At 43.8% G+C, this 26,831-nt stretch overlaps 1 protein-coding gene and 1 long non-coding RNA gene across 11 annotated transcripts in view; one reads left to right on the top strand and one right to left on the bottom strand.

The window, feature by feature from the left end:
- Position 1: 1 nt before the first annotated feature.
- LOC306659937 lies at positions 2 to 5,709 on the top strand. Its single transcript, XR_013763500.1, has 2 exons — positions 2 to 60; positions 565 to 5,709. It is a non-coding gene; the product is annotated as an uncharacterized lncRNA (long non-coding RNA).
- A 453-nt stretch (positions 5,710 to 6,162) lies between these two features.
- Positions 6,163 to 26,831, bottom strand: part of ABLIM1 (actin binding LIM protein 1) — a 307,615-nt gene continuing 286,946 nt past the window's right edge. For 5 of the 10 annotated variants that reach the window (XR_013763491.1, XR_013763492.1, XR_013763493.1 and 2 more), the window contains 8 exons: positions 23,916 to 24,020; positions 21,869 to 21,916; positions 18,997 to 19,143; positions 16,779 to 16,870; positions 15,450 to 15,555; positions 14,580 to 14,644; positions 11,459 to 13,769; positions 6,163 to 9,812 (listed from right to left, as the gene is read on the bottom strand). Coding sequence is in view for 5 of the 10 variants with exons in the window: in XM_079137919.1 (XP_078994045.1) it covers positions 9,699 to 9,812; positions 11,459 to 11,539; positions 12,322 to 12,410; positions 13,709 to 13,769; positions 14,580 to 14,644; positions 15,450 to 15,555; positions 16,779 to 16,870; positions 18,997 to 19,137; positions 21,869 to 21,916; positions 23,916 to 24,020 (902 nt within the window). In the remaining 5 variants the exon portion in view is untranslated. The remainder of the gene's footprint in view (positions 9,813 to 11,458; positions 13,770 to 14,579; positions 14,645 to 15,449; positions 15,556 to 16,778; positions 16,871 to 18,996; positions 19,144 to 21,868; positions 21,917 to 23,915; positions 24,021 to 26,831) is intronic. The other 5 variants (XM_079137919.1, XM_079137922.1, XM_079137920.1 and 2 more) reach the window with 5 other exon arrangements.

The following is a 26,831-nucleotide window of genomic DNA, read 5'->3' as shown; positions in this document are numbered from 1 at the left end:
CACCGTCTGGGTAGGCCGAGCATGTGGGAGTCACCATTACAACCCACCATAGGTGCTCTGGTATGTAAAGGGTCAAAATCACACAAAGAAGAGTATGTCATCACAACCTCTGACTCTCCCTCCATCCAGGCCCTGATGAAAATTACTAAATCTCCCCAGTGGCAAACTTAAGACAGGGCTCTGCCTGCTGTCCAGCAAACGACAGAACAAAGCAAAAGGAAACACACCGAATAGGAAAGAAGCTGGTGCCAGGACAGGATTGTTCCCAGCGTTCCAAGTGTCTGTGAGTGGAGAAAAGGAGATGTGCTATCCCTGGGTGGCTTTTCCTCCAAGCAACTGTGCGTGACTCTCAGCCCATGCTTCTCTATTTTAGGAGAAAACCCCCTTGCGAGGGCAGTGGCACCTGAGCAGGTGCTGATGGAATCCCAGGGGTGTGCAGAGGGCGGGAGCCTGGCTGTGCTGAGGAAAGAGGCCAGCGATGGCCCCGGAGGCCTCTGGGGCTGGAGCCCTCTCAGCACGGGCAGCCTTCCTGAGCATCATCTGACTTCTGGTTCCTTGAATTAGGGCGACAGTGAGTGATGACGTCTGGCAACGGATGGTTGGTTGGCCGCAGCCCAGGTCTAATGCTGACCTGAGAAGATGGGTGATTGATCATGGATCGACTGAGAGTTTTTAAAGTTTGTTGCAGGAGACAGCTTCCCAGCTCCCACCCAGACCCACCAAACCCAAACCTCCATGCAGTTAGAGTTGGGTTCAAATATCGGTTTCCACAAATGGGCAACTCATGCTTGTGAACCAAGAGCAACAGCACTTACCCAGGCAGCGAGGGTGGGAGCCCATGAATGTGCAAGTCCTGCACCATTTAAGTTGTCTCAGTACGTTGCTTTTACGTGGGGGAAGGGAGTATTAATAATTATGATTTTTTTACACAGGGGACCCTTGTTCCTATCTAATGGGAAGGTAACTCCTATCAACACTTTCTAACTTTTCATTAAGAAGCGTGTGTTTTAAGACAATAACAGGAACGAAAGAACCTATTCTTCCTGTGCCAGCGTCCGTCCAGTTGAGAACAAAATGTTATTCATGGCCAGGCTCCACCTTGCTGGGAGGGCTGGTGTTTGTCTTTGCGAGTACAGTCCTACTGGCCACTCCATAGAAAACCACGAGCTAACAACACGGAGACCCCAGAGAGGTGTGACTGGCTTAGGAGGAATGTGGCATTTGCACTTGATGGCAGGGGGCTAGTGGGCCTCTCTCAATCTTGCATTAATTAAAATACTTATTAAATATTGAATTATTTAAATAATTAAATAGAGGATTCATTCCGGCTCTTGGCACTCTGGAGGCCCACAAAAAACATGAGTGTTGCCACCATCCCATTCTTTTCTCAGCTGGACTCATATTCCCTGGATCCCCTGAGTCCGAATCCTACCAACTCTGAGTCTGGAAGTTGTCCTAGGCTCTGCCCTGTCTCCAACCCCTTGGGGATGTTTTGGGAGGGCCCAGCATTAAACCAGGATGGGGCACAGCAGAAACAGCCTTGGCTTTGGAGGGGAGGATTTCCAATGCCAACTTTTTATCTGATGGGAAGGGCTGAGGTTAAGAGGTAGCAACAGGGGACAGCACAAATAAATACATAAAATCCTCTCCAGGGGTTGCCATTGTGCTCAGGACAATGGTGGCCCCAGAGAACATTTTCATCTCGTTGAGATTGGAAAGTAAAATAAATGTGGTCATATATACCCTCCTCCTTGGCCCTGGCTGGTTGTGGCCTACCCCAGCTCTGCAGGAGACAAAAGACATTTCTTCAGACTCCTGGCCTCAAGTGGGGGAGAAGGAAATTTAGGGTGTGGAAGGTCCTCAGGGCTGGGGTCTAGATGTCCTTTGGTCACTGTTCTCCCCAGCCCCCTTGCTTTCTCAAAGCTGCCAGCCTCTCGCCTCCACCCTTCCTAGTGTTCTCCAGCCCACAATGGGCCACATCCAGCAGGGCAGGGCTGGCAGACACACCCAGGCAGGCTGCTTGACTCTGCAGGGAAGCAGAGTCCCTTTCCAGCAACGGGCAGGAGGGGCTGAGCAGGACTGGTAGCTTTTCTGAGTTGAGAACATGTCCCCAAATACTCTTATGGGCTGGCAGCTCTCTTTGCCTTTGCAGTCTTCAGTTGCTTTGAAGTCACCCAATCAGAAGGATCTTTCTGGAATCAATGACATCTCTCATTGCAATGAGTCTCAGCTCCTTTGCAGGTGGTGTTTTTAAGCACCCTTGCAGTGGGGTTGGGTCCTCCTCACCCAGGAAGCTGGCACTTTCACACACCTCCTGTTCCAGCAGTCTGCTACCCTGGCCGGCTATGGCACATGATGCCCAGGAGCTCAGCATGGTACTGGAGAGGCAAGGTTTGAACCCCAGCACCCCCAACAGCAGGTCTTGGATAAGACATTTAGCCTCTCTAGGTCCGTTCCCTTACGTCATTTTTTAAAAATTTATTTACTTGTTTTTTATTTTTACAGACTGCATTTTGATTCATTGTACACAAATGGGGTACAACTTTTTATTTCTATGATTGTGCACGATGTAGATTCACACCATTCGCGTAATCATACATGTACATAGGGTAATGATGACTGCCTCTTTCCACCATCTTTCACACCAAAATAGAACAAATGTAAAGAATCAAGAAAGAAATCACATAATATGCTTGGTTCAGGGCTGGGCAAATAGTAAGTTGTTATTACTTGGCAGTCACTTCATTAATAAAAACTAATGTTTGAGGACTCATTTTGTATCACGCCAGGTCTTGTTCTATGGGAATTCTTATAATAACCCTTTGAGGTAGGCATTATTATTATTCCTTTATAGAAATGGAAATTGAGGCTTAGAGAGTTAAGCATGTTGTCATTAGTTATGCAGCTGCTGATTGGTGGAGCTGGAACTTTAGCCCAGGCAGTTTGGTGCTGTACCCTGCACACCGCTGCTGTGTGATACTCTCAGTTCCCAGTGCTGTTGGTTGGCACATCTTCAGGGATCTCAATCTTGGACCATTGCAGGGTGAAGAGAGTGCTGTTATTGAGTACATAAAGAGGTTTATGGGCTTGTTTTAATGCTCAGATACTCATGTACAGATGGCAGGTGGGAAAGCTAAGAATGAAAAACTAAAATTCTAAATTATTTAAAATAGTATATTAGACCTTACCCCAGCACCAGAAACCCCTCAATGTCCTTCTAGTAATATAGCACTTCCCTGCATCTGAACACTGTGCATTGATGCTCCATAACATTGCCAGAATTTACCTGTGAAGACACTGAACCTCAGACAGTTTATGGGGTTTTTCAAGTCTAAGTAACTAATTGCTCTTCAAAAAGGTCACTAAAGTTTCTTGAGCAGTTAATATGTGCTTGGTACTGTGCTAAGTGCTCAACATGTTATAATTTAGCAACAGTCTTCTGATGCTCATCTGGAGCAAACTGAGGCTGAGTGATACCAGATGACTGGCCCTAACACACCCAACCAGTAACCTCTCAACCGTCATTCGGAACTACCCCTTGGTGGTAGTAAAGGGGTTCATGGCCAGGCTGAATGGAATTGACCCTGGGAGGTTTAGAATGGGAGACACAGTCCTTGTCCTCACAAATCCACAGGCAGTGGGACTTGAAGGAAAGGATGAAGGGATTTGAAAGAGGCTGGATGCTCAGGACTCTGCTGCTCACTGGCTGAGTGACGGCATGTACGATTACTTCTGAGCTTTGGTTTCCTCACTACTATGTCAGAGCTACCACTCTCTGCCTTCTGGGATTGTCCTGAGGGATACAGTGAGGCAAAGCTGGGCTGCCTGGCACCCAACATGGAGATATCCCTAGAGTTCGACTGAAAAGCAGAAACACGCAGAGCTAACCGTACCAGACAACGCTTGCTAAGCACAGAATGTGCGGTTCAAACATAAGCATGCAAAGAATTTGCTGGGGCTGGTTGGGCTGGGCCATCAAGACAGGCCCAGGGAAGGGGTGTGAATGTGTGTTCATCTTTGATTCAGGGCAAATGAGCCCATGGGAAATTCACATGGGTAGCTCCAAAGAGTTGATGGGAAACTGGTTTTAATCAACACTGGTCAGGACCTCCTTTCCCTGAGGCCAGATCTTCTCCCCTGGCCATCTCCTTGAAGAGTTGGGCATTGTATAGAGGAGATGTCACCTGCCAAGCTGAATGGGTGGGGAGAGGCGGTGTGTCTGCAGGATCTGCAGTGGTGAGATGCCAGGGCATCAGGGGAGGGGAACCAGGTGGGGGGTGAGGAAGGGGTGGGGCATGAAGGTCCTTAGACTCCCAACAAAGGCAGGTGAGCTTTGCTCTGAGTGAGGGCTAGCCATGAAGTGAGGCAGGAGTCAACTTCCAATGAAAAGACGGCCACCAAAGCCAAATGCCACAGGCTCTCACAACAGGGACTAAAGCAACTCCTGGCCGAGGGAGTTACGGACCAGCGTTGGTGCTGGTGGAAGAGACGTGAGAACACAGACCTGGAGCCAGGGCCTCCTGGCCTGCTTCTCCAGGAATAAACTCAACTATCTGGAGGACAACCTGCGTCCTGCAGCCAGACTAGGGTGGGCGTGAATACTGGCATGACAGGCCCCTGCACAGACTCAGCAGGTGCACAGAACGAAGGCCGTGGCTGGAGCAGGCCGCCTTGACTATTTTCTGGCAAGCTTAAAAATCAAACAAACTGAAATCTGGAATTTCTTCATGTACAGTTTGGTAATTCAGGCAATTCAAAGATTTGAAGATGCTTTTCTCCTGGTGCATTTAGTTTTTTACTAACATGGCTCACACTCCTGGTGACTCACAGGCTGTTGTCCTGAAGCCTCTTCAAATTCTCAGTTCTGTTCAAACAATGACACTGTCACCACTGTGTCACAAACAGAACCAAGCCTTGGTTATACCGGCACAGTGTGAAAGCTGGACTAAGAATTTTCCTTTCTCTAGTCAGCGTGGTCAATATCTAGATGATTCAACAAACAGAGCTGGAAAACGTTCTCATGTATTGGCTTACCTTCCAACTTATGTAATAGAAATGCATTCCCAGGGTTTTGGTTTCATTCTGATTTTGTTTTGGTTCTTGGAAATCGGAATGGTGCTTCCTTTTTCTTTTTTTTTTTTTTTTTGGTACCAGGAATTGAAGGTAGGGGTGCTTAACCACTGAGCCACATCCCCAGCCCTTTTTATTTTTTTAAATTTTGAGACAGGATCTTGCTAAGTTGCTCAGGGCCTTGCTAAGTTGCTGAGGCTGACTTTGAACTTGCCATCCTCCTCCCTCGGCCTCCCTAGTTGCTGGGATTACAGGTGCGAGCCACCCGGCCAGGTAAAAGGAGCATGGGAGAAGAAATGAAAGGCACAGAGGCGCTTAGGAATGAAGCACACGGCTTTATTCACGAGCAGTGGTACAGCAGGGTGAGGGGTGGAGTGGCGAGGGAGCGTGGAAGTGTTGTTTGCAACAGGAGCACCGAGCAGGTGGGGACTGTGCAGCTCAGCGACAGGGAGACAGGCCGGCCACCCCTCCTGTGCACACAGCACAAGGTACTCGGGCGCACACACACACTGGGCTCACTTTCACAGGGAACACGACACAGCGTCTCAGGACGTTCCTTCTAAACATCTGCTTTCTATTTCCCAAAGGGGAGGACAGGAAGAGCTGTGTGCCTTTCACCGGTTGATAAAAAGCCACAAACCCAACTTAAAATGAAGAACCCCAAGAGCCTCAATGCCTGGCCCTCGGTCACACACGGACACAACTCACGTATATCACTGGACAAGACTGTACACCAAACCCCCAACTGTCTCTTCTCCAAAAGTACAGAAAGAAGTGTAGCCAGGACGTGGTGCGTTTCCACCGCTTCTCAATGGTAACACACTGTGTTCTCTCCTTCCACCTTTGATTAGTGGGCTCAGGAAGTTACTCATGGGAACTGTGCTCTTGGGAGAGGTGTGGGAGAATTCCATTGATGATCACAACCACCACTCAGTTACACTAAGCTCCAGAAATTTCTGGATTGATTTTTATTGTGCACACATTCATTGTTGAGAGTTTCCATTGAAACTGACCACCTTCCTCTTTCTTTTTAAGTTTGCCATAAGTTAAACTTGCCCTAATTAAAATCTAACAATCCACATGCTGAACATACCCATTACCATCTCCCTCTGCTTACTGGGCAGCAAATGGAAGGATAGTGACTTTTTTTTTTTTTTTTTTTTTTTTTTTTTTTAATGCCAAACTAAAGCTTTCTCTTTCTCCCAACCCAGGGTTGTGGGGAATCTACTTAGTGTACATTGTCACTGTTAGATGGTATCATTGCAAATCTTAAGCCCTAAGTGATCTCTTTTTCTGGAAGGTTCTTCCAAAGGGAGCATGAAAGAGCAAGTTTAAGGGCACACCAACACTTGGTTCATCAGAAGATAACTTTTAAAATCAAATAAAATCAAGGCTGGCATTAAAAGTACAGATTAAATAGCCAGCAGAAGTACACAAGAAGTGATTTATAAATCTGTGCTTGCTTCAGAGGACACAGAAGGGTTGATGGGACAAAGTTGATTTCCCGTGCGCCATCTTTCATGACAATCAGAAGCAGGGCTCTGTGAGGGCGCAACCTGGAGACACACCCACCCCTGCAACACACCCCAGAACGCCACACCAAATTTGCTGTACATGATTGTTAGAGAAATGTACTTAGTCGAGAGTGGTTAAACTCTTTTAAACTTGCAAAAGCATATGTATTTTATATCATCATCTGAGAAGCAATTCTTACAAAAAGATGTTTGCTTCAAAATGTAAAGAAATTAGGTGAAAGTTTTAGACATATTACCAGATGGGTTTTTCCAGGCTGAGATGGAGAAGACCAGAGTTGAAAATAACTGCTGTAGACTGTGCGTCAAGAGGAGACTCAGCTTGGAGGCATTGGAAGTAGGGTCAGGGAAGAACAGATTACAGGTAGAAAATCACTCCACCCCTGCACTCATTCATTCTAGTTTCTCTTTTTGAGATTTCCAGAGAATAGGCAGTTTATGTTGAGTTATTGAAGAAGTCACATTAAAAACATTTAATAGCAAACCCCAAACCAAAATACAGATGCATGGCTAGCCAAATGCTCTTTGTATCTCCTAATAAATCACACAGGAAGACTATGTGATAGCCTGCGCTCTCTGGAAGAAATTTTAAAGGAAGCACTGACTCATATTGTCAAAGAGGCCCCTGCTACTTCATGCAATCAGTATGTGCTTCAAAGTCACAAGCCAAATGCTCAAAAAAGTAGCCCTTAATATATGCACCAAGCTTGCCAGGTATATAATTCTTTTTCTAGAGATGAACAAGTTACTTTAATTCATGTTAGCAATTGGAATTTTCCCATGCAGTACAGCACAGGGTTAAATGGAGAACATCTATCTGTTGTGCTGTGGCCTAGATATTTCAAGGTCAAGGATGCTGAACCCAGTTTAACCAAACAGATAAGGCATTGTAGCCCTTACAGCAGATCTGGCAGTTAGAACCAGGTTGCCCTCAACCCATTCTTCCAGCTGGAACCTTCTGCTAGGGAATGGTGCAGGGGAGCTATTCCATGTGAGGGTCTCCAGGAGCCAAGAGCAGGCAAGAGACTACTGTTGTTTTCCAGTAATGTATCTCTGAATGGTACAGAGTTTAAGTGAACTACTATGCTTGGTAGGGAAAGAAGTTTTTTGATATTCAAGTTGGATGCAAAACTGAGTTCAGAAAACACAAGAAGAGCTGGGTGTCATAATTAGGAGCAGAATCTAGGGTCCAGTTTTTTAAAGTTATTGCAACCATAGGGCCTTTAACTCTGGGTCTCTAACATAAATAGGAGGACTGTTCCTTCTTCCAGTCTAATTTCCCTCTTTCATGACAAAGCCATGCCCTCTTTCACATGGGTCAAGAGATAGAAAATTTAGAAAAACCACCCGATTGTGCCCAGGTTTCCAAATACCTTCATTTTTCTCACACTGGCATTTGATCTGCATGTTCATGGGTGATGACTCATTAACTAATGACATGGTGGGTCCTTTCTTGTCTCCATTAGCCTCTCCACCGGCTGAGTGCTGGGACCCACTTGGTCGCCATGTTAATGACTGTGGTAGGGAAGCACTACAAATGTGCCATAGTCCCCTCTCCTACACTCTCCCAGGGCAAAGCAAGAGCTAGGACATGCCAGCATTGTGCTGAAGCTAGGCTCCAATTTGAGTTGACAGTTGCAGAGTGTGAGGACTCCGGCAGGATGCTTGAGCTCCAAACCAACTTCATCCAACCTGCATGGCCTGCAGCCTGATCCAGCCATGAGCTACCTAGGCCTGTGTGCTGGCTTCTAAGCACCAACACTCACCCCTGAAGGAGACGACATGGAGGGTACAGCTTAGCCTCATTCTTGATCTTTGAGTCACATGCACTTGTACAAAATGTCCCTTAGAAGTGGCAGCACAGTGTGACAAACATTCAAGCAGAAATTAAAAAGCACATGCAAACCCACAGAACTTCCCTGGGTGAGTTAAGCGTGCATACACGCACAGGCACGCACGTGCACACACTCACACTGAAGTCAACAGTGCTAAACAAGGAGGAAAGCTGAAAAGGCCAAATTAAATTGATAGGATGTAATCTACTTTGGAGTTGCAGATATTTAAGAGGAAACGTGCCTTTCCTTAACCTACTACTGAAAAGACCTTAAAAAATAAAATCAGCATGGGCTTGATCTGATTCATAGGATGCCAGACGGAGAGCAGGGGACACTGAGTTTTAGAACTTGCATTTGGGGCAAACCATGGATTTTTTTTTTGCTAAGAGTGATATGACCCACAGACAAAAAATCACCTCACTGCATGCAACTGGGCCAGTCGGGAGACAATTCTTGTCTTTCCTTTCTTTGTAAAGGTGGAGCCCAAGCCAGCTCCTGTCCTTGGTGAGAAGGAAGAATCATTACACTATTTGAAGCAGAAAAAGAGTTCAGGGAGGGTTTCCTTCATTCCTTTTCCTTTTCTTTCCTCTTTCAAAAAATTCTAGTAATGGCAAAGCAATTTGCCAACCAGGTCCCAGCAAACAGGAGAGAACAAGGAGCTTATTAAAAACTACTATTTTGCTGATATTCAGCCATTCGATCAGACCTGCCCGGTTCCTTGACTGATTTCTATTCTTGCCAGAGCTCAGACAAAGCTGCTAGAGGCCGACAAGGAAAAGCGTGTGCAAAACTGTTGCTACCACGTGGCTGCGCTCCTCAGACTCCTGCTTAGCACAGTGCTACGTAATAAATATGTTCATACTTTGGAATTAGTACAATTGTTTCTTCCTGTGCGACATCCTAAGGGCACTTGCTGGCTCTTATCACTACAGTCAGCACTATGTTGGACAACAGTTAAAGGAAAATAAAAGGAGAAAGGAAGAAGCTCCTGTTGTGGACACGTGGTCATGAGAAAAGGTCACATGTGGACACTACTGCTGATTTTGGAAACATAGAAATCTCTACCCATGGCTGCTTGGCATGTGTTACTGTTGGTTGGCCCAGTGTTTGGCTCATGGGTGTTGTGACCAGAATTTCCCTTTTTGCTGTTGCTGAGGGATGGCAGTTTATAAATTCTCCAATCAAGTCTGGGCCTTAGTATAACGCGGTAGGCCACGCCCCAATGCCAGTCCTTTTGCTAATTGCTGCTTATGTGTGGGACTTAGAAGAGCTTTGCTTTTTTCTTCATGTCGTTGCGTCTCCAAAGAGGTAACTTGTCAAACTCCTGTATGGACATCCCAAAGATTTCCCGAAACACTTCTGGGGCTAAATGGCGCTGGGGAGAGAGAGAACAGAGTGGTAGTCAGTCCTGATGCACACGCAAGTGGCCTGTTGGAGAGTTGCTCTCCAGCTCACAGATACAGCTGGTCCTCCACATCTGTGGGTTCTGCATTCAACCAATTGCAGATCAATGACAACCATAGAAATTGCATCTGTACTGACCACGCGTAGACTTTCTTCCTTGCCATTTACCCTGAACAACATGGTATAACAGCCATGTACATTGTATTAGGTATTATATATGATCTGAGGTGATTTGAAGTATACAGCAGGATAAGTTAAGATAATATGTAAATACATCATTTCTTATAGGGGACTGATGCACCCACAGATTTTGGGATCAGCAGGGAGGGCCTGGAACCAATCCCTTGCAGATACTGAGGAACACTGTCATCATTTTGAAGACGAAGGCCAAACAACAGGAGAGGAGGTAACCTCTGATGCTCGTTACTAGGCCAGGTGAGGTGCCCTTTCCACCAGATGGAGTAGCTGGCTCAGTGTTACTGATCCTGTTACAATTCAGTGTAAAAACCACACTGAGTAGTGACGGGGCACAGGAAGGTGATTTCTGATGCTGGAGGTGACTCCACTTAAGTTCCTTGGGATGTAGAGAAAATTGACCATGGCAATATAAAGCCAACTAGAAAGAAACGTCCTGGGTGGTCCCTGGGAGCCCTGGGGCTTCTGCCTGGCTCATCAATGGGAGAGAAGGTAGATGCATGCTCTGCTGGGAAGACCTCCTGTCTGCCACTGCTTCTAGAACAGTCCCCTTAGGACCTGGGGGCCAGTATTCTCTGGGTCAGCCTGCCCTCTTCTACAAAGGCATTGCCTTTTGTCAGAGAGCAGTAATGATTCTTCCTGAAGACTGGCAGCCAGAATTTTTTTTTTTAACTAAACCATCCAGATGGAAAAGTACAAAGATTGGTCTCCAGATCTAAGGAGGCCTTGGGCATGTGCACCCAGCTAACCCTTCCACAAGGAATGCAGAAACAGGCACGAAACACACTTGTCCAGGATAAACCTCCTTCTGGAGAGCTCCTTCCCAGTTCCCAGTGGGCTCAACCCAGGGTCAGGGAGGAACTGGGATGTGTTAAGAGGGATGGAGATACCCATTCTGCATCCCTAGCTCTCATTATAGTAGTATCCAATTTCCAAAGAAAATGACTAAAATCATACTGTGTCTCAAGGGTTGTTCCAAATGTCATTCAGGCATTTAAAAAAATACCGATCTAAGTATAGATACATTTAAATGTAAGGGCTGTACTGTCCTCTTCCCTGATGCCAGGGAATGCCAGATTTAGAGTGGGCACCAGAAACCCCAGTCTTCTCTATCCCTCCTTGCCATATGTATTTTGAGGGCAGGGGTCAAGTCTGGCTTATTGTTGTAGCCCCAGAAGTCTAATAGCTCAGTACATAATAAAAATAGTGGATACAGGCTTGCAAACTTGTTTCTGTGGTTTTAGCTCATTAGAAATTCTCTGAGATCTTAGTTACCTCTTAGTTCTACTTACAATATGAGATTGATCTTTATGATTTTTTTTTCACTTAAAAAACAACAACAACAACAACATTTCTTTGGGGATGCTGCAGGGGGGATGTATAGGGATCTGCAATTGGGTCCAGATTTTTATTTTGTTTTACCTCCAGCCGGGTTCTGTCCACATCTCTTAGGATTTTGTTGCGCCCTCTGTTGGTCACCATGAGCATTTCATATGGAAAGATCTGAGAAGGAAAGAAATCACCTCTTCTAATACACTGCTATCCATTTTATTAACAGGCAGAATTTACTTAAAATCTAGCACTGCCAAGGTAGAGCTCCTGAGAGATTATCATGAAGCATCGGAGTAGAAGGTATCCATCTCTCAAGACCAGCAGGAGCTCCAGGGAACAGGGACAGATTCTTAACCAACCCAACTCCCCACCAGTGTCTCACAGAGCACTGTACCTTGGGAGGGCTTGGTGGGGTGCAAGAATACTAACTTCCTCTGAATTGGGGATGAAGGCAAAAGTCTGAGAAAAACTGAAATTGCAGGTACACATGCTGGCTTTTACGTGGTGCTGTCAGATGGCAGGATACATTTGTGCTGGGTTCAGCAATCTTGGTCCATGACTAGTTCATGAATCTGTGGAGCCAGGCAGGCCAAGAAGCAGTGCTCTGGCAACTGACACATTGAAATAAGCCCAGTTAAGGATGACAGAGAGCACAAGCCCTTGGTCATAGAATGTTCTGACGTTAGAGCAACCAGTCATCCCAAGGGTGGCCAAGGAAGAGAAGGGCTAGTATCTCACTGAGAACACACAGGACTGAGTGCAGTAAGGGCTTAAACCTGCAAACTTACTGCGGCAAAAATGGAAAGACACTGTGCTTTACGACATCTCTCCTAGATGCCCCAGGCTAGAACAAAGTTGCCCTTACACTTGGAAAATGGTGAAAAGACAGGAAACCAAATCTTTTTAGAACCATGTCATCCCGGCATGAGAGGAAACAGAACAGCCGTACTTGCCTTTGGTTCCAACATGTTGGGCATGGACACTCCTCGGTCCATTCTCATTGCAGGCATGTGGCCATCTGGGAGGGTCTGCAGCAGAAATGCTAGTTCAGGGATGAGCACAGAATAGGGGAGCTCAAGGGAGGACTCTGTGGGCTCCCAAACTTCCTGGTGGGGGTCTCATCTAGCCATTTTATAGATGAGTCATATTCCTTATCATGTATTTTTCAGAATGAGATTCTTACTGAACAAGAGCAAGAATTTCTTCTGAAATCAAGTTGGGACAAGATCCTGGCTTAATAACTATGGACTAATTTCTCAGTTTAGGCTTAGCTTTCCTTGCACTATTTTGTTGTTGTTGTTGTTGTTGTTCTAGGGCTGTTCGCGGAGCTCAGTGGTAGACAGTCTGCCTGGCATGCATGAGGCTCTGGGTTCAATCCCCAGGACCACTTTTCCCCACTAAAAAAAAAAAAAAAAAGTTCCAGAGAAAAAGGAATAGTCTGAAAGCAAACTATTCCTTTCTGTTGGTCAACACCTGAGTGTCCTTTAGTTGTAACTAAAAGAAAAACAAAAAAACTGCACATGAGCTGACCCTTGATGTTGGTCTGCTCTCAACTTAGAGAGAATTTTCCAAAGACAGAGCAAGAGAGTCCTTCCACACCTGACCTGTCTCATGCCACGTCCCTATGGCCTGCAGGGACAGTTTGACCTGGGCACCAGGTATGCCCGAGCTTCACAGCTATGGAGCAATGATTAGACAAATCAACCACATTACACATCTTCTCAGCAGAAACCATTCCCCTGGGGCAAGCAGTCTGGATTGAGAAATGGCTGCCTTGCAGGCGTGGTCAATTCACAAAGGGCAAAGTGGTCCATACCTGATAGTCTGAAAAGCAAAGGAAAAGAAAATATCAGGGAAAGACCGTGGGAAAACGTGGAGCCTTTCCCAGAGAGCCCGTATTCTACTATAATTCCTAAAATAGTCCCCAGCAAACTATGTTGTTTTCCTACTCCTAGACTCTGCCCACGCTGTACCGCAGGCTTCCCTGAAGCCAGGAAATGCCAACTCCAGCTTTAGGAATCGGTAAAAGCATCCTTCTTTTCTCTTTCCTTGCCATATGCATTTTGAGGGTGGGAGCTGTATCTCCCTTATTGCTGTATCTCCAGGAATCTAACAGAGTGCTTAGCATCCAGTAGGAAATGAATGAATTCTCATGGCTTTATTTCATTAGAGACCCTCTAGATTTTAGTACTTGCTGAGCTGGCTCACAGAAGAGAGCTGTGATCCTACTGGAGGATGAAGCCCAGCACACAGGCAGGCAGTGCCTGGAGACTGCACAGTCTCCAGTGAACTCGGCCACCTGGGCAGATGCTGCCATGTCAGCCTGGCAGAGAGCCTCACCTCGCACTCCCCCGCTGACGTCTCCGTAGCTGTTATACTGAGCAAAGTCCGTGGAAACAGGCTGGAATGAGGCAAAATGCATTATTAGAAAAACTTCACAGTGATCACCTCAGAGTCAGGTGGAAAGAAAGACAGGATTTACAAAATCCTAAGAATCCTTCCCAGGCTCATTTCCCGGACTCTCATTCTTTATCTCTCCTATTTATTCCCTTGCAACTATAAAATCTTTGCTGTAGTACTTCTATTGCTATTGCTCAGTAGGCCCCTGCTAAGCAAATATCTCTTGTTGATAAATAAAAATACATCTCCATAGGTAGTTACAGAATTATAAGTGCTCTTTGGTTTGTGGGGAGAACAATTTCAAGAAACTTTCTTTTCATAGCAGAAATAACAACATAAAGCCAGGCAGGGCTGCACAGGCTAGTAATCCCAGTGGCTCAGAAGGCTACGGTAGGAGGATGGTGAGTTCAAAGCTAGCTGCAGCAATTTAGCAAGGTCCTGTCTCAAAGTGAAAAATAAAAAGGGCTAGGTATGTGGCTCAGTGGTTAAGCACCCTTAGGTTCAATCCCTGGTCCAAAAAAGACTCAGTTACTTTTTACTGCACTGTAACAATGTCTGCCACACTAATCTAGTCTCCTCTTAAATTTCCATAGGCCATTCATGTATTTAAAGTCAATTTCTTCTCTCAAGAGAAATACTGCACTTTGCCTGGACCTCAAAGCGATTTGCAAGGTGACCAGGGAGGTCGTAGTTTTCATTACAATCCAACACTCAGATCAAGAGTCAGATGTATTCAGACCACATGGCAGAACTTCAGCTAGGACTGAAGAGGGAATGCACAAAAAAACCACCAATGGGAGAGAAATCTTACCCGGTGAAGCCCATTTTTTCCATAGCCAGGAAGAGATGATGTTTTAGATGATGGAGCATATGAAGCTGAGTGAGAAAAAGATAAAAAAGCTATCGTCAGGATAGCAGAAATCTAGTTCTTTAATGACATTGACAGTGTATCCGCTTCCTTTGCAGAAGAGATTTAACAAAAACAATTCAAGTAATACTGGCTCAAATGTTTACAAAATGCCACCACATTTGAGGGACCCAGGAAAGGGTATCATAACAGTGACATTATTGTGGAAGGGCAGGGAAAGAATGACAGAGCCAGCAGGGTCGAAGAGAACTGTGCTTCTGGCCCCCATCTAAGTGCTTGACAGGCATTATCTCCTTGCGTCCTCAGTGCCCTGATAACATGATTATTATTTCCATTTTACAAAAGAAGAAATAGGAGTGAAGAGAAGTATCCCACCAGAGGTCACTCAACTCATAGAGCTGAATAAGGTTTCAAACCCAGGGATAACTGAACACAAGGGCCCCCTGCCCCACTGATATGGCAGCAGTAACTGACCTGGAAACCAACCATTTAAAGACCTGCTGGCTAGACACTGGGCTCCTGGGAGGCCTGGTCTAGAGTATCCCATCTGTCAAGGGCATGGAAGGCTGATGGGCTGCTGAGTTTAAATTCTGGTTCTGCAACTTAACACCTCCACATCTTTGAACGTGGTGTTACATTTTTTTGAGTTCTTCATTGTTTGATCTACAGAGGTTCGGTGCTATGTACTCATATAGAACAGAATCTCAGGATTAGCGGGAACTCTGGAGATCACCATAAGGGGTCCTGCCTCTTGTGCAACTGGCCAGGCAGGCCCCAGCTCTCAGCTCATGCAAGGAAGGGTCCGCTGCTCACCTGAGTGGATGGGAGAATCGTAGCGGCTGGCTAACAAGGATGCTCTTTCCCGACTCTCCTTCTCCATCTCTTCCTTCAGTATCAACTGCCCTAGGCCTGAGTTAAGCTATGCACAGAAAAAAAAAAAAAAAGAAAGAAAAAGAAAAATGAAAGCAAAATCTGTGATTACTTTCGTGGAACTAGTTTCTTTGCAGAAGATCTTGCAAGAAGTTCCTGACCCTACAGGGCCTGAATGCAGGTAGGTCCAGGGCCCGGAAGTTCCTCAAAAAGCAGGACAGGTTCTGGATCCTATACCCCTCTTAGCCTTCCCAATGTCACAGCTCCTTTTCCCTGGGCCAGGTTCTGTCAGAAGGCTGTTCTTCCTTTGCCGTCCCCGAAGTGTCAGTGGGTGACCTCAGGAAGTGTATGCGAGTGTGTGGTGGAATTTTTTTTTTTTTTTTTGTGGTGCTGGGGATTGAACCCAGATCCTTGTGTATACAAGGCAAGTACTCTACTAACTGAGCTATATCCCCAGCCCTGTGGTGGACTTTTGATGTTGGGAACAAATCCTTAAAAAATTGCATTGGTTTAAAAGCAAGAAAGAAAATAAGTATGTGCTTATTGTACATATTCTAGACAATCTGGAGGAAAGAATGAACCCATAATCTGCTGCTCAGAGGTAACACCATTTCTGATTTATATCCATCTATTTTTTATACATGTTTTATACAAAATTTGGATTATACTTTGTATCCTTTCCCCCCCATATAATTCATGCTATGTGCTTTTCTCATATCTCTGGAAAACATCATTTCAAGGGCTGCATCAGCCCTTATTGGTGGAGCAGTTTATGATCAGCCTTTCTTCTGATTTGTGGCAGGCCCTTGCTAGAGGAAGGAGGACATGACGGGCACCTTTTGGTGGCAGTCCCTTGATTCCTTTTCTCCTGCTCTAGATATGCATAAGATCCCCCGATTTCTGCGGAGAGACTTGGAGAAATGTCCGATCCTGAAGGACTTCCTCCAGCAGAGCCCGCAGGTTCCAGATGCACGCCTCACCTACCCGCCCTCCTGCATCCTTTCTGCACATGCTCCGCAGCCCACCCCACACAGTCATACCTCCAACCTTTGCACAGCCCTCTGACCTCCAGCCTCCATGTCATCGCCTCTAAAGGCAGTGCAAAGTCCTTATTAAAGTTTATGTATGTCCTGTCTCACTGGGCTATAAGCCTCAAGGGGCTGGGACCACCTCTTGCCTGTCTTAGTGGCTTGTACATAGTAGTTATTGAAAAAGTTACAAATGGTATTGAATTAGAATTGAAGACAGCTGCAAGGTAGTGTAAGGACAAACCTTCATTAACTGCTCTTCTTGAAGCTGCCGGCGTCTCAGGAGCTCCTCCTCATCTTCCTCTCTGCCACTAGATCTGCGTCTCATGTCAGTTCCTAATTCCACAGCAAAGACAACTTCTCACGTCAGCCCCACGACAAGGGAATCTTAACGGACTAGTCCATCTGTGTTCAATTGGTGGGCTGGCAAGCTGAGCAGTGGTCCTTAACAAGGTGAAGTGGACAAGACAGGGGGAAAGATGCCCACCACTAATCCACTAGCCCAGGTGGCTTTGCTAGGAAGGTGGGCCCCTTTGATAAGCCAGTCCAATGTGTTGGAGACTCCCACCAACGCTCTGCTCAATTAGAACTGGTTTGCCACCTCCCGAGCCTAAGTCATCAGATTAACCATGGGTCAGGGCTCACCACAGTGAATGGGAGCGGCATCCCCAGCTAATGTCCCAGAGGTCAATTTTTAAATAGAGAGGAATCTGAATTTACCTACATACCAGCAAATCTACAAGACAGTTTCTGTCTTATGACAGGATTAAAAATCTTGTGGTTTTCTCTTTCTTTGAGGATTTCGACTTTTCAGAATACTATCACTGTTACCTACCCTTAGTAAATTAGTTACAAATCATATGTATTTGTGTCTTTCAAGGAATGGGTTTCTAACTTTTCTGTATCTCGTGCTTTAAAAAATGAACATAAAAGAATTTTCTACCAATAGTTATGTAAAAGCAGTGCCAATAAAGCTAAAAATTACTGTATTTTAAAAACTGCATACTGTTTTTATATTTCCTGGAAAAGGGGAGACAGGGAATGGAAAGGAGGAATCCATTGGAATGGTTGGAAGATTAAGATAATTGTTGTTTTTCCTAAATTGCTTGGATTAATCTGGCTGTGGGAGGAAACAGGAAAGTTTGCTAATCTAATCAAAATAAACTCAACTAATAGTCTCAGTTTTCATCATTCAGATTAATGGACCAGACATTTTCCTCATTTTGGAGCCCAAAGGAACTTTAAACTATTCAGTGATGATAGTTTCAACAATAAAAATTTAATTCTCCTTCTCTGCAAAAGCTTAGCTGCCTTCAAGTCCCTGCTCAGCAATACAACTGAATAGGAAGCACATGGCCCCACAGACTTCCCGAAGGGCACAGATTGGCACATTCTTAGTTCTTAAAATCATAAATGTCAATGTCAATTTTCTCTCTTTAGTTTACTCTAATAAAAACTAAGAGATTCAACTTTGTAAGAATTAAACAAATCTCATCAACGTAACTATAAGATACTTATGAATAATGAACTAAGTAGATTTTCCCTTCAACTATTTCTATAAATGTCAGTTGTTTTAAAATCCAATTATATTGCCTGTAAAACTTATTCCTCGAAGAACTTGATAAAAATAGCCTGATGCAGAAGATTGGGGAAATATTGGAAAATTGAAGGCCTTCCAGGTTGTCAATAGAAATGTGATAAGATACAGTCATGCCTTTGTAAGGCTGACTCACTGAATTTTCAGTATTCACTTCTGTGTTTGTTAATGTCCCTTTGGGGGCTGAGTGATTTCACTACTGACAAAACATTAAAGACACAGACATGATTGGAAAGCATAAAGAAAAGGATGAAATGGCTCCAAAGTGACATTTTAGCACAGGATTCATGGAGATGACAGATGTAAAGTTACATCACCTCACTCGCTATTTCAGAACACCTTCTACTCTGTAACTGCCCTCCTTAGCAATGGAGAACATGATCTTGCAAGAAAGTTAAAGTGCTTCAGCATTATGACTGCTGGTTAAGAGAACTGCAGCTACAACCCAGATATAGTCTAAAACAAATGGAACCGAAAGAAGTCACACTGCCATGGACACTCAGCAAACCCACCCACTAGACTCTAATTATACAGAACAATGCTTTTGCCATGAATCTCTGACTCAACCGTGCTCGAAACGGTTGATTTCACAGTGATAACTCTGTCTGTGCAAACCATCCGTTTTAGACCAGTTCTGGATCTCGGTGAGTTTGGTTAGAGACAGGCCCTGATAGATGCGTTTCTGTGGCTGAAGCAACTTGCACACAAACTAATGCCACATTAGTTCTTCTCACTATTCTGCCTCTGGGTTGTACTTTCCTTAAAGTCTTTAAGAGTGGACACATGTTCTTGTACCTTTCCAAGCATCTCATGTTCGGCTCCCTTAGCAATTTGTCGATATGACTTAGCTGCATCAGTTGCATACCTACGGCGGCAAGTGAGGGGGGACCTGGCCAGTGGTCCGTCTCAATCTTTGGTATCTCGCTGGGGTCGGGCGCCTGGGCTGCTGGGAACTTGGAAAACTTGATGATATCTTCTGAGGACTTGCTCTGGGCTGCCGAAGCAGCTGCATCTGGATGGGAACCAGGGTTGCTTAGCTATCAGTCTGTAAGGTAGGGGTGGCACAACCCCACAGACACAGTTTTCTCATTATTGGGCAGAAGTTTCAATTCCAGAAAGTTCTATCACCATGACAATTCAACTCATTTTCCTTACTTCATGTTAGAAGCAAAGATTCACTCTATGTCTGTCCTACAACCAAAAATCCTTGCTCTAGAGCTGTGTTGTCCAATGCTTGCTCTACTTAAATCTAAATAAATAAAATTAAAACAAAAAGTTAGCAAACTTAAAATTCAGTTCTTTGGTTGTACTACTTGTATTTCAGGTGCTCTGTAGTCAAATGTGATTACTGGCTACTGTATAGGACAGCATAGATACAGAATGTTTATACCATCATAGAAAATTCAGTCCTAATTATTCTCCAAGAGTAAATAATTATTTTTAGAATTAGAAAATTTGGATAATTAGAAATTTGAGTCAGAAATTTGAAGTTAAAGAGTTTAAAGCATGATGATGGCATTTTACTGTAGTCATTCATCTTCAGAAGGATGGTAGCTTTGGCCAGAAGCCACAAATATATTGGTCCAGTTCATCTTCATCCTTACATGCTACATATGGGTCCTTGTATCTTGGGAGAAATGGAAATAGAGAAATCCACTTCCAGCTTGCCGGAATTTAGCATTGTGATTTACGTATACCATCCCCACTCACTGTTTTGTTTGAGGGTCTGTACAAACAAGTGAGTGAACCAACTTGAAAACAATGAAAGCCAAACTAGCATCCACATTAGCTGGGAGTCCTTAGTGGCTGTGTTTGAAGGAGGAGTCACAGGCTCAGGGCACTGAAACTGCCCAGCGTTGGAGCAAAACAAACCAGGTGAAATGGTTGGTCCTGATTCTGGCTAATTTTGCAAACTGGCCTGGGAGTTACTAAACATTTCAAAACAATTTTAATGTCTTAAATAATTGCTCCTCCTGGGTTCATATATTTAGAAATCTGGAAATAACTTTCTGAGCCTTCAGCTCCAATATCCCCATCCTTCCAATAACCTTCTGGGTCTCAACTGACTTGCATGACTTGACCAAAGTCACCCAACAATAAGGGGTAGAATCTGGCAGGGCATGGAGCAGTGTCTCAGAACCTCAGGAAACACTGCACACTAAATCCCTTTTGAGAGACACAAAACATATTAGCAAAGGAAAGATCAAAATTCTGCATCACACACAAAGAGTGTGACTTAATTTAGACCCAGCCTTTCCTCAAAACGTCAGGGCAGACTGTAGTTTGGGGCATGACATCTATTTCTTTGGCACTGAACAGCTGACTTTCCTTTCTTTGGCAAACACTGCTGTGTCTGTGCTACTATTAATTCAACAGACTAAAAGCAAAGTACTTCAAAGCAAATATTGAAGGAAGTCAATCAATTCCTTCCAAATCAAGACTCACTTAATCCAATCTCCTTAAATCCTGATTATTTGTTCCAAGAGACAGGGTCTAAAGATTTTAATTTTTTTTTTTTTTTAAATCTCACTGATAAGTCAAATTCTGGGAATCTTATTCTTACTTTAAAACAAAAAAGCATGACTTCAAACAGTACTTACTCATTAGAATTGGTGAAGTCAGTAGTTAAACATTCACATGTTAATGAGTGTGTGGAAGACATTAAACCATAAAAAAACAAAAACAAAAACAATGTTAACAAACTTAAAAGGCAAGCACGTGATGTAAAACCTTGCAAAATAATGAGGAAGAAAACGTAGCTCTAGAACCATCGCAATACACACTGTCTTTTTTCTCCAAAATTTTGGCCTAATATTTTTTCCTAGTGTATTTTCTACTTTGCTTTTCATATCATCCTAATTCTTAACAACTTATTAACGGCAACTGGATTCTAAAGTCAGCCTTCAAATTTTCAGGTACAACCTCTGTAAAATTTTCTGAAATCACTGGAGGGCCAGTTTTGGCTATCACCTCTCTCTCTACTCACAAAATTTATGGCAGATAAATGCATAGAGACCTAACAACAGTGGAGGAAAATGTGATTTACAGGAAGTAAGGTGATTTCTGGGTTAAAAAATAGCTATATTTCAGAACAGGAAAACACAATTAAAAATCCACTCTAGTAATTCTTAGTTTGCAGGAATGTCCGAGACAAACTTTCAACTCAGAGGTCCTTACGGATAAGAAAACTGAAGCACAGGGGGATGGCATGATATCACATAGGCAAGTAGATAGGAGTTGGGAGCAGGGTGACCACCCGTTAGCTTGTGCCCCATCCATTGCATGGTGAGACATTGGCACGCCTCAGAAAAGTCAGGGGACTGGGGTAACTAGGTCCACGTAGGCTTAGCCAAATTAATTTTTCTAAGTAGTGTCTTCTTTTCATTAATTTTAATTAGTCAAACTGACCAAAAGCTCATTAAAATTATTTTAGGGGTTGGTTATATTATTTGATGCTAAAAAAAAAAAAAAAAAAAAAAAAAAAGTCTCTCTGACTGGAAGGGCATGGCCTAATGGGCTCAGAAATAGGTGGGAAGCTTCCTAATCCAGCCAAGTATTCTCCATCCAGGAAAGTCAATTTCACAGTATTTGCATCTTATTGGACCAAAAAGTCATAATATGCTGGATGCCCCAGTTTGATTCTCAAAAGCAGCAGCAATTAAGCCTTTCAGGAGACAGCAAAGAGGAGACCAGCAGACTCTGCTATTTAAAACTACACGGAGGAAAGCGAGTTTTACCATGCTGTTTGTAGATGGGTGGTTTTCGGTAAATGTTGATCCCTTGATCTGTGAAAATGAAAAGCAAAGGTGTGTGATTATGGGAACCAGTTCAGCGATGGAAAAACAAATCAACCAAAGGGCAAACCAAACTGAAGACTCCTGAACAAAAATAACCCAGAAAGCTAATGTTTGTATTACAAAGATGGCGCTCATTGGAAGAAAAGATTACAGAAATGAGTGAATTACTGTAGAAAGATGATCTGGAAGCCTTTGTAATACACTTAGCATATTGAGAGATGTAACTTATTCATGAGCCATTTATTTCAAATACATACTTCACTGAAAGTGGAATTAAAACAGGAAGAAACGCAAGCAGTAGAAGCACTCGGATGGTGGGGAAGACATAACCAGTTTGGGGAAAAAATCCCCAAATTGCTACTGTCTAGAAATTGAGCTCCCAGTAGATACCAAAGGCTCAATTTGCTTTTTCAATTAATGAGTGGAACAGTGAAAAGCAATGTAGAACAATCAAAAGTACTTTTTTAAACACAGACACACTTTCTATGTGCAAGGCTAGCTCGGTGTACTGATGGGATGCTCAGAAGAATCTGAATTTTGATAGGCCAAATTTTTTTTTAAATGAAGAAAGAAAAATGACGGAGATACTAAGCACTACTCACATGTTCATATAGAACCCCATGTGATTATGCAACCATTTCACATTAGCTGCAAAAATTCAGGAAATTTCCAAAAGTTTCTTTCGGACACTGTATCACGGTGGGGTGTTCTTCGTTAATTAATTAGCCAAATTCATTTTCCTAGGTGGTTCTTTTCCACTAGTCTTAATTAGTCAAACTAACTGCTAGCTCATCAAAATTATTTTAGAGTTTGATTAAATTATGCAATGCTTTAAAAAAAAAGGCAAGTCGTGTTTGGATACTTGTGAGTGGCTGTGTGACTTCTCCCTTTCTATGAGTGGAATGATATATGATTTGATGGGCTCAGAAATAGGCAGGAAGCTTCCTAATTGAAGTAGATATTCTCCATCCAGGAAAGTCAAAATCCCCCAAATGTAGAACGATGGTTTCCAAGATTTAATGAAACTTAAAAAAGGGCTGTCCTAGCTTAGTGGGTCAATCTCACTGAACTTTCCTCTATTTCCTTAGGTAAATTTAGAAAGCAAGAAAAAAAATAAAACTAATATATGTTGTAAGTATGTACTCACATTAGCATACTGGGTAATTTATTGAACCATGTTCAGTAGCTAAAAGGAATAAAATGATACACTGCTGATAGAAAAATATCAACACGACCTCTGCTGGTCAATCCCACTCTGAGGAATTGAGCCGACCCTAAAGGGTAAGATAGGGACAGATTCTGGTCTTTCCAGTTTCTGATGGCAAATTACTACTTGTGCTGTGACAGCCAATGCTTGTGACTACTGGAGCAAAGCTGGCAGCACTACACCTAAATTGCAAGATGTCTCTGTGGGTTGGGTTACGGGGGTGGCTTGTCAGTTACGCACTGTAGAGAGACCACCCACCCATCCGATGCTACACCTTTCTGAAAAAAATCTCCACACCGGAGACAAACAGGAAGTATAAAGGTATTCTCAGGTGACACTGTGGTTCAGTCTGGAGGACAAGAAAGTATCTAGACTGCTGTCATGATCATTTAACAAGGAACCACAGAGTGACATCTTTGGAGGCACTAATATGAAGATAGAATTAAAATGTTTACAAAATAAAAACAAACAATTCAACCCTTCTACAAAAAAACTTGAGGGCTCAGTAGTAGAATGCCTGCCTGGCATGACTGAGGCCCTGGATTCAGTCCCCAACGTCTTTTATTAAAAAAAAAAAAAAAGAACTTGAGTAAAATTAATGTGATCCTCACACTTCGCTTATAGAACTTTTGAAAGGCATGTAGGTCAGATCCTGCAATTTAGGATTTGTCAGCTGTGTGCATCCCAATTAACGAGCATGAGAAATGGAGACGAGACGAGATTACAAGGCTACATTCTACACTGTGACAGGACACCAAGACAGACCGTGTCAGCTCCTACCTGGAACATGGAAATGTTTAGGGGCCTGAGCGTAAGTTGGAGTTAGAGGGCGGCTGTCGGGCCGGTAGGGGAGAGGGGAGTTCCGGCCGCTGGACGGCTCATTGCCTCCAATGAGAAGAATGGAGAAAACAAAATGAGAGAAGGGAGAACAATAAAGAAAACCAAGCAAGCGTAATCAAAATTCAACACAACAAACTGCAAGGAGTACATCGGAAAGGAGGAACGAAGGGAACAGAATCAGTTTATCAAGTTGCTGGCAAAGGTGGGGTCAGGTTTAGTTTTTCAAAGGGAGAGGCTGAGTTCACGCAGACCCAGGTGTGAAGCGCTATAGCAGTCGATGCGTCATTCCAATGGCATGCAGGTGAAGGCTGAGAGCCGGCAGCAAACTGATCAGATGGCAAGGGCACCGGGCGGGATGGAAAGTCACTTGCTACTGATTCAGGATCAGTTGCCAGATGGGTAAATCCCAAGCACCAGAGCGGTGGGATATGCAATTCCACCCCCCCTGGAGGTAACGTGCTTCCGGGCACGATGGCAGAGGCTGGCCATTGGAACGCATTTCTCTGAACCAGGGCCAAGTCTGGGACCCAAGCAGTACCCAGGCCTTTCCCTTAGGAATAGCAAACCAGCTTCATTGCAGCATATGTTTCTGTTTTCCTCACTTTGAAATACACAAATGGAGTCAGACCCCCTTCCTGCCAGGTGCTTGGGGACCACCGATACCTCTCTCCCCCTTCTCTTAGAAGAGGTTCCACCCAGGCTAATGTTTCAATCACTCACACAGTTACTGAACACCCGCTCTCCCTGGGCCCTGGGCTACTACTGAGGACAAACAGGTGAATGAGAGAGTCCCTCTGCTTTACCTACTGAGGCTGACTGAAAAACATTTGCATATGTGTGTGTGTGTGTGTCTGTGTGCATGTATGGTTGTGTGTGTGTATACATAGGTATGTACACATACATGCATATATATATATATATATATATATATATATATACACATTATGTAACTTCTTACTCAGGTGCAAGAAAAGTGATAGGAAATGAAATGCAGATGTCATCCATTCTTCAGGAAAGCTCCCTTGGGTTGGGTATCAAAGAGGAAGCTCCCAGGTGAGTGGCAAGGCCCATATTCTGGAGGGCTGGGACACCATGAGCAAAGCAGGGGCATCAGGACTGTAATATGTGGAACCTACAGGACAGTCACCGTGTTCTTCAAGGCAGCAACGGAGGTATGGCTGGAATGGAGAGAGGCAGCTTGGCTGCAAAAGCCCCGAGTGCCACCTAGACCACCGTCACCCCTTCTGACCACAGGAAGAACTTCCGGGATGAATGGAATGTATGAAATCAGGAAGAGATTGGCCTCCACCCTGACTTTTCCTCCTACCCCATCCATAGACAAATATCTTGTCCCAAGAATACACCAGAAGATGTAGGGCTATGAAAAGTTAATGAATTATTGATGCTAACTACTTTTACCACTGATTTGAAAGGGTTCTTTATATATTCTGGATACAAGCCCCTTATCAGACATACAGTTTGCACATTTTTTTCCCATTCTGTAGGTAGTCTTTTACTTTTTTGTTAGTGCCCTTTGAAGCAAAAATTTTTAAATTTTGATAAAGTCCAATCTACTTATCTACTGTTGCTATTTTTAAGTAAATTATATTATCAGAAAATAGATATCTAGCCAGTATCTTCATGTTAAATTGTCCTAAATCTCACCAGTGAAATATGAAAGAAACAGAGTTTTAAAATATGGCAAATAGTTTTAATTCCTGAATGTGTACATTTTTAGGTAACTAGAGACCAGATCTGTACCCAATGGGTAGTAAGATATTCCAAATATGGGATCTGAATTTGCTACTGGCTCAAATTTTGATTGGAGGCTGTTGGAATCCTAGGCTTCTAGTATTTCATACCTTTGTCTTTTCTCCCTGACTCACTTTAACATCCAGCTCCCAATGTTATAATGTTGACTTGTTTATTAGTTCCTAAAAATTATGAAGCTTCACCCCAAACTACTCATCCATTAAAAAGCTAATGAACTGCTGGGAATGGTACACACCTATAATCCTAGCTGCTGAGGTAGGAGAATCACAAGTTCAAGGCCAGCCTGGTCAATTTAGTCAGACTGCTTCAAAGTAAAAAATAAAAAGGGCTAAGGCTGTAGCCCAGTGGTAGAGTGAACCTGGACTCAATTCCCATAACTGCAAAAACAAAAAAATTTTCACACAAAAAAGCTAATTTACAAATGTGGTTTTATTTAATCTCACTCTCCCAAAGAACAGTAACTAGCTCATGTCTGGAAAAAAAAAAAAAAAAAAAATGCATGTAAAAAATAGAGGTAGAGGAGAGAGAGAGGGGAATAGCGTGGTTCTTGCTGAGAAGCCAGTGCTGTGTTAAACCCACGGCTGAATCAGAACCGGGTCTCCTAGGGCTCCGCCATTGCTGGGCCAGGAGTAAGTACTTAACAAGCGAAAGGACTAGTGAAATGGGAGACTTGTTCACCCCACACTGCTCACTGGACTAATTTAGCAGGCATCACTGTGGGATCAGCCATCTTGTCTCTTTGATCTCTTAAGGAAAGACAGACAGATACTGGCATTCAGCAGTGGGATCACAGCAGCACCCCCTATAACTTTCCCACTGCAGTTTATTCCCCATAACTCTGATTTAATCATTCTTCTGCAGAAAAATCCTTTAATCCTATAAATATTAGAAAACAATCCATAATTGAAAAATGAAGTAATTCTTAGAGCTCTTCTCGGAAGAAGGCACAGAAGTTCCCCACTTTCTGGCTTTATTTTAAATTTGTCTTTTGAAGGCGCTTTCTGGGTCCTGAGTCACACTGCTCTTTGTCCTTAATCCTTTACCTCTAACCCTCGTGTCTGTAGGGGAATTTTGTTCTCATAG

The sequence above is a fragment of the Sciurus vulgaris genome (assembly GCF_902686455.1).
Source record: "Sciurus vulgaris genome assembly, chromosome: 4".
NCBI lineage: Eukaryota > Metazoa > Chordata > Mammalia > Rodentia > Sciuridae > Sciurus > Sciurus vulgaris.
The sequence above is the reverse complement of the archived record's forward strand: the minus strand, read 5'-3'. Positions and strand labels throughout refer to the sequence as shown.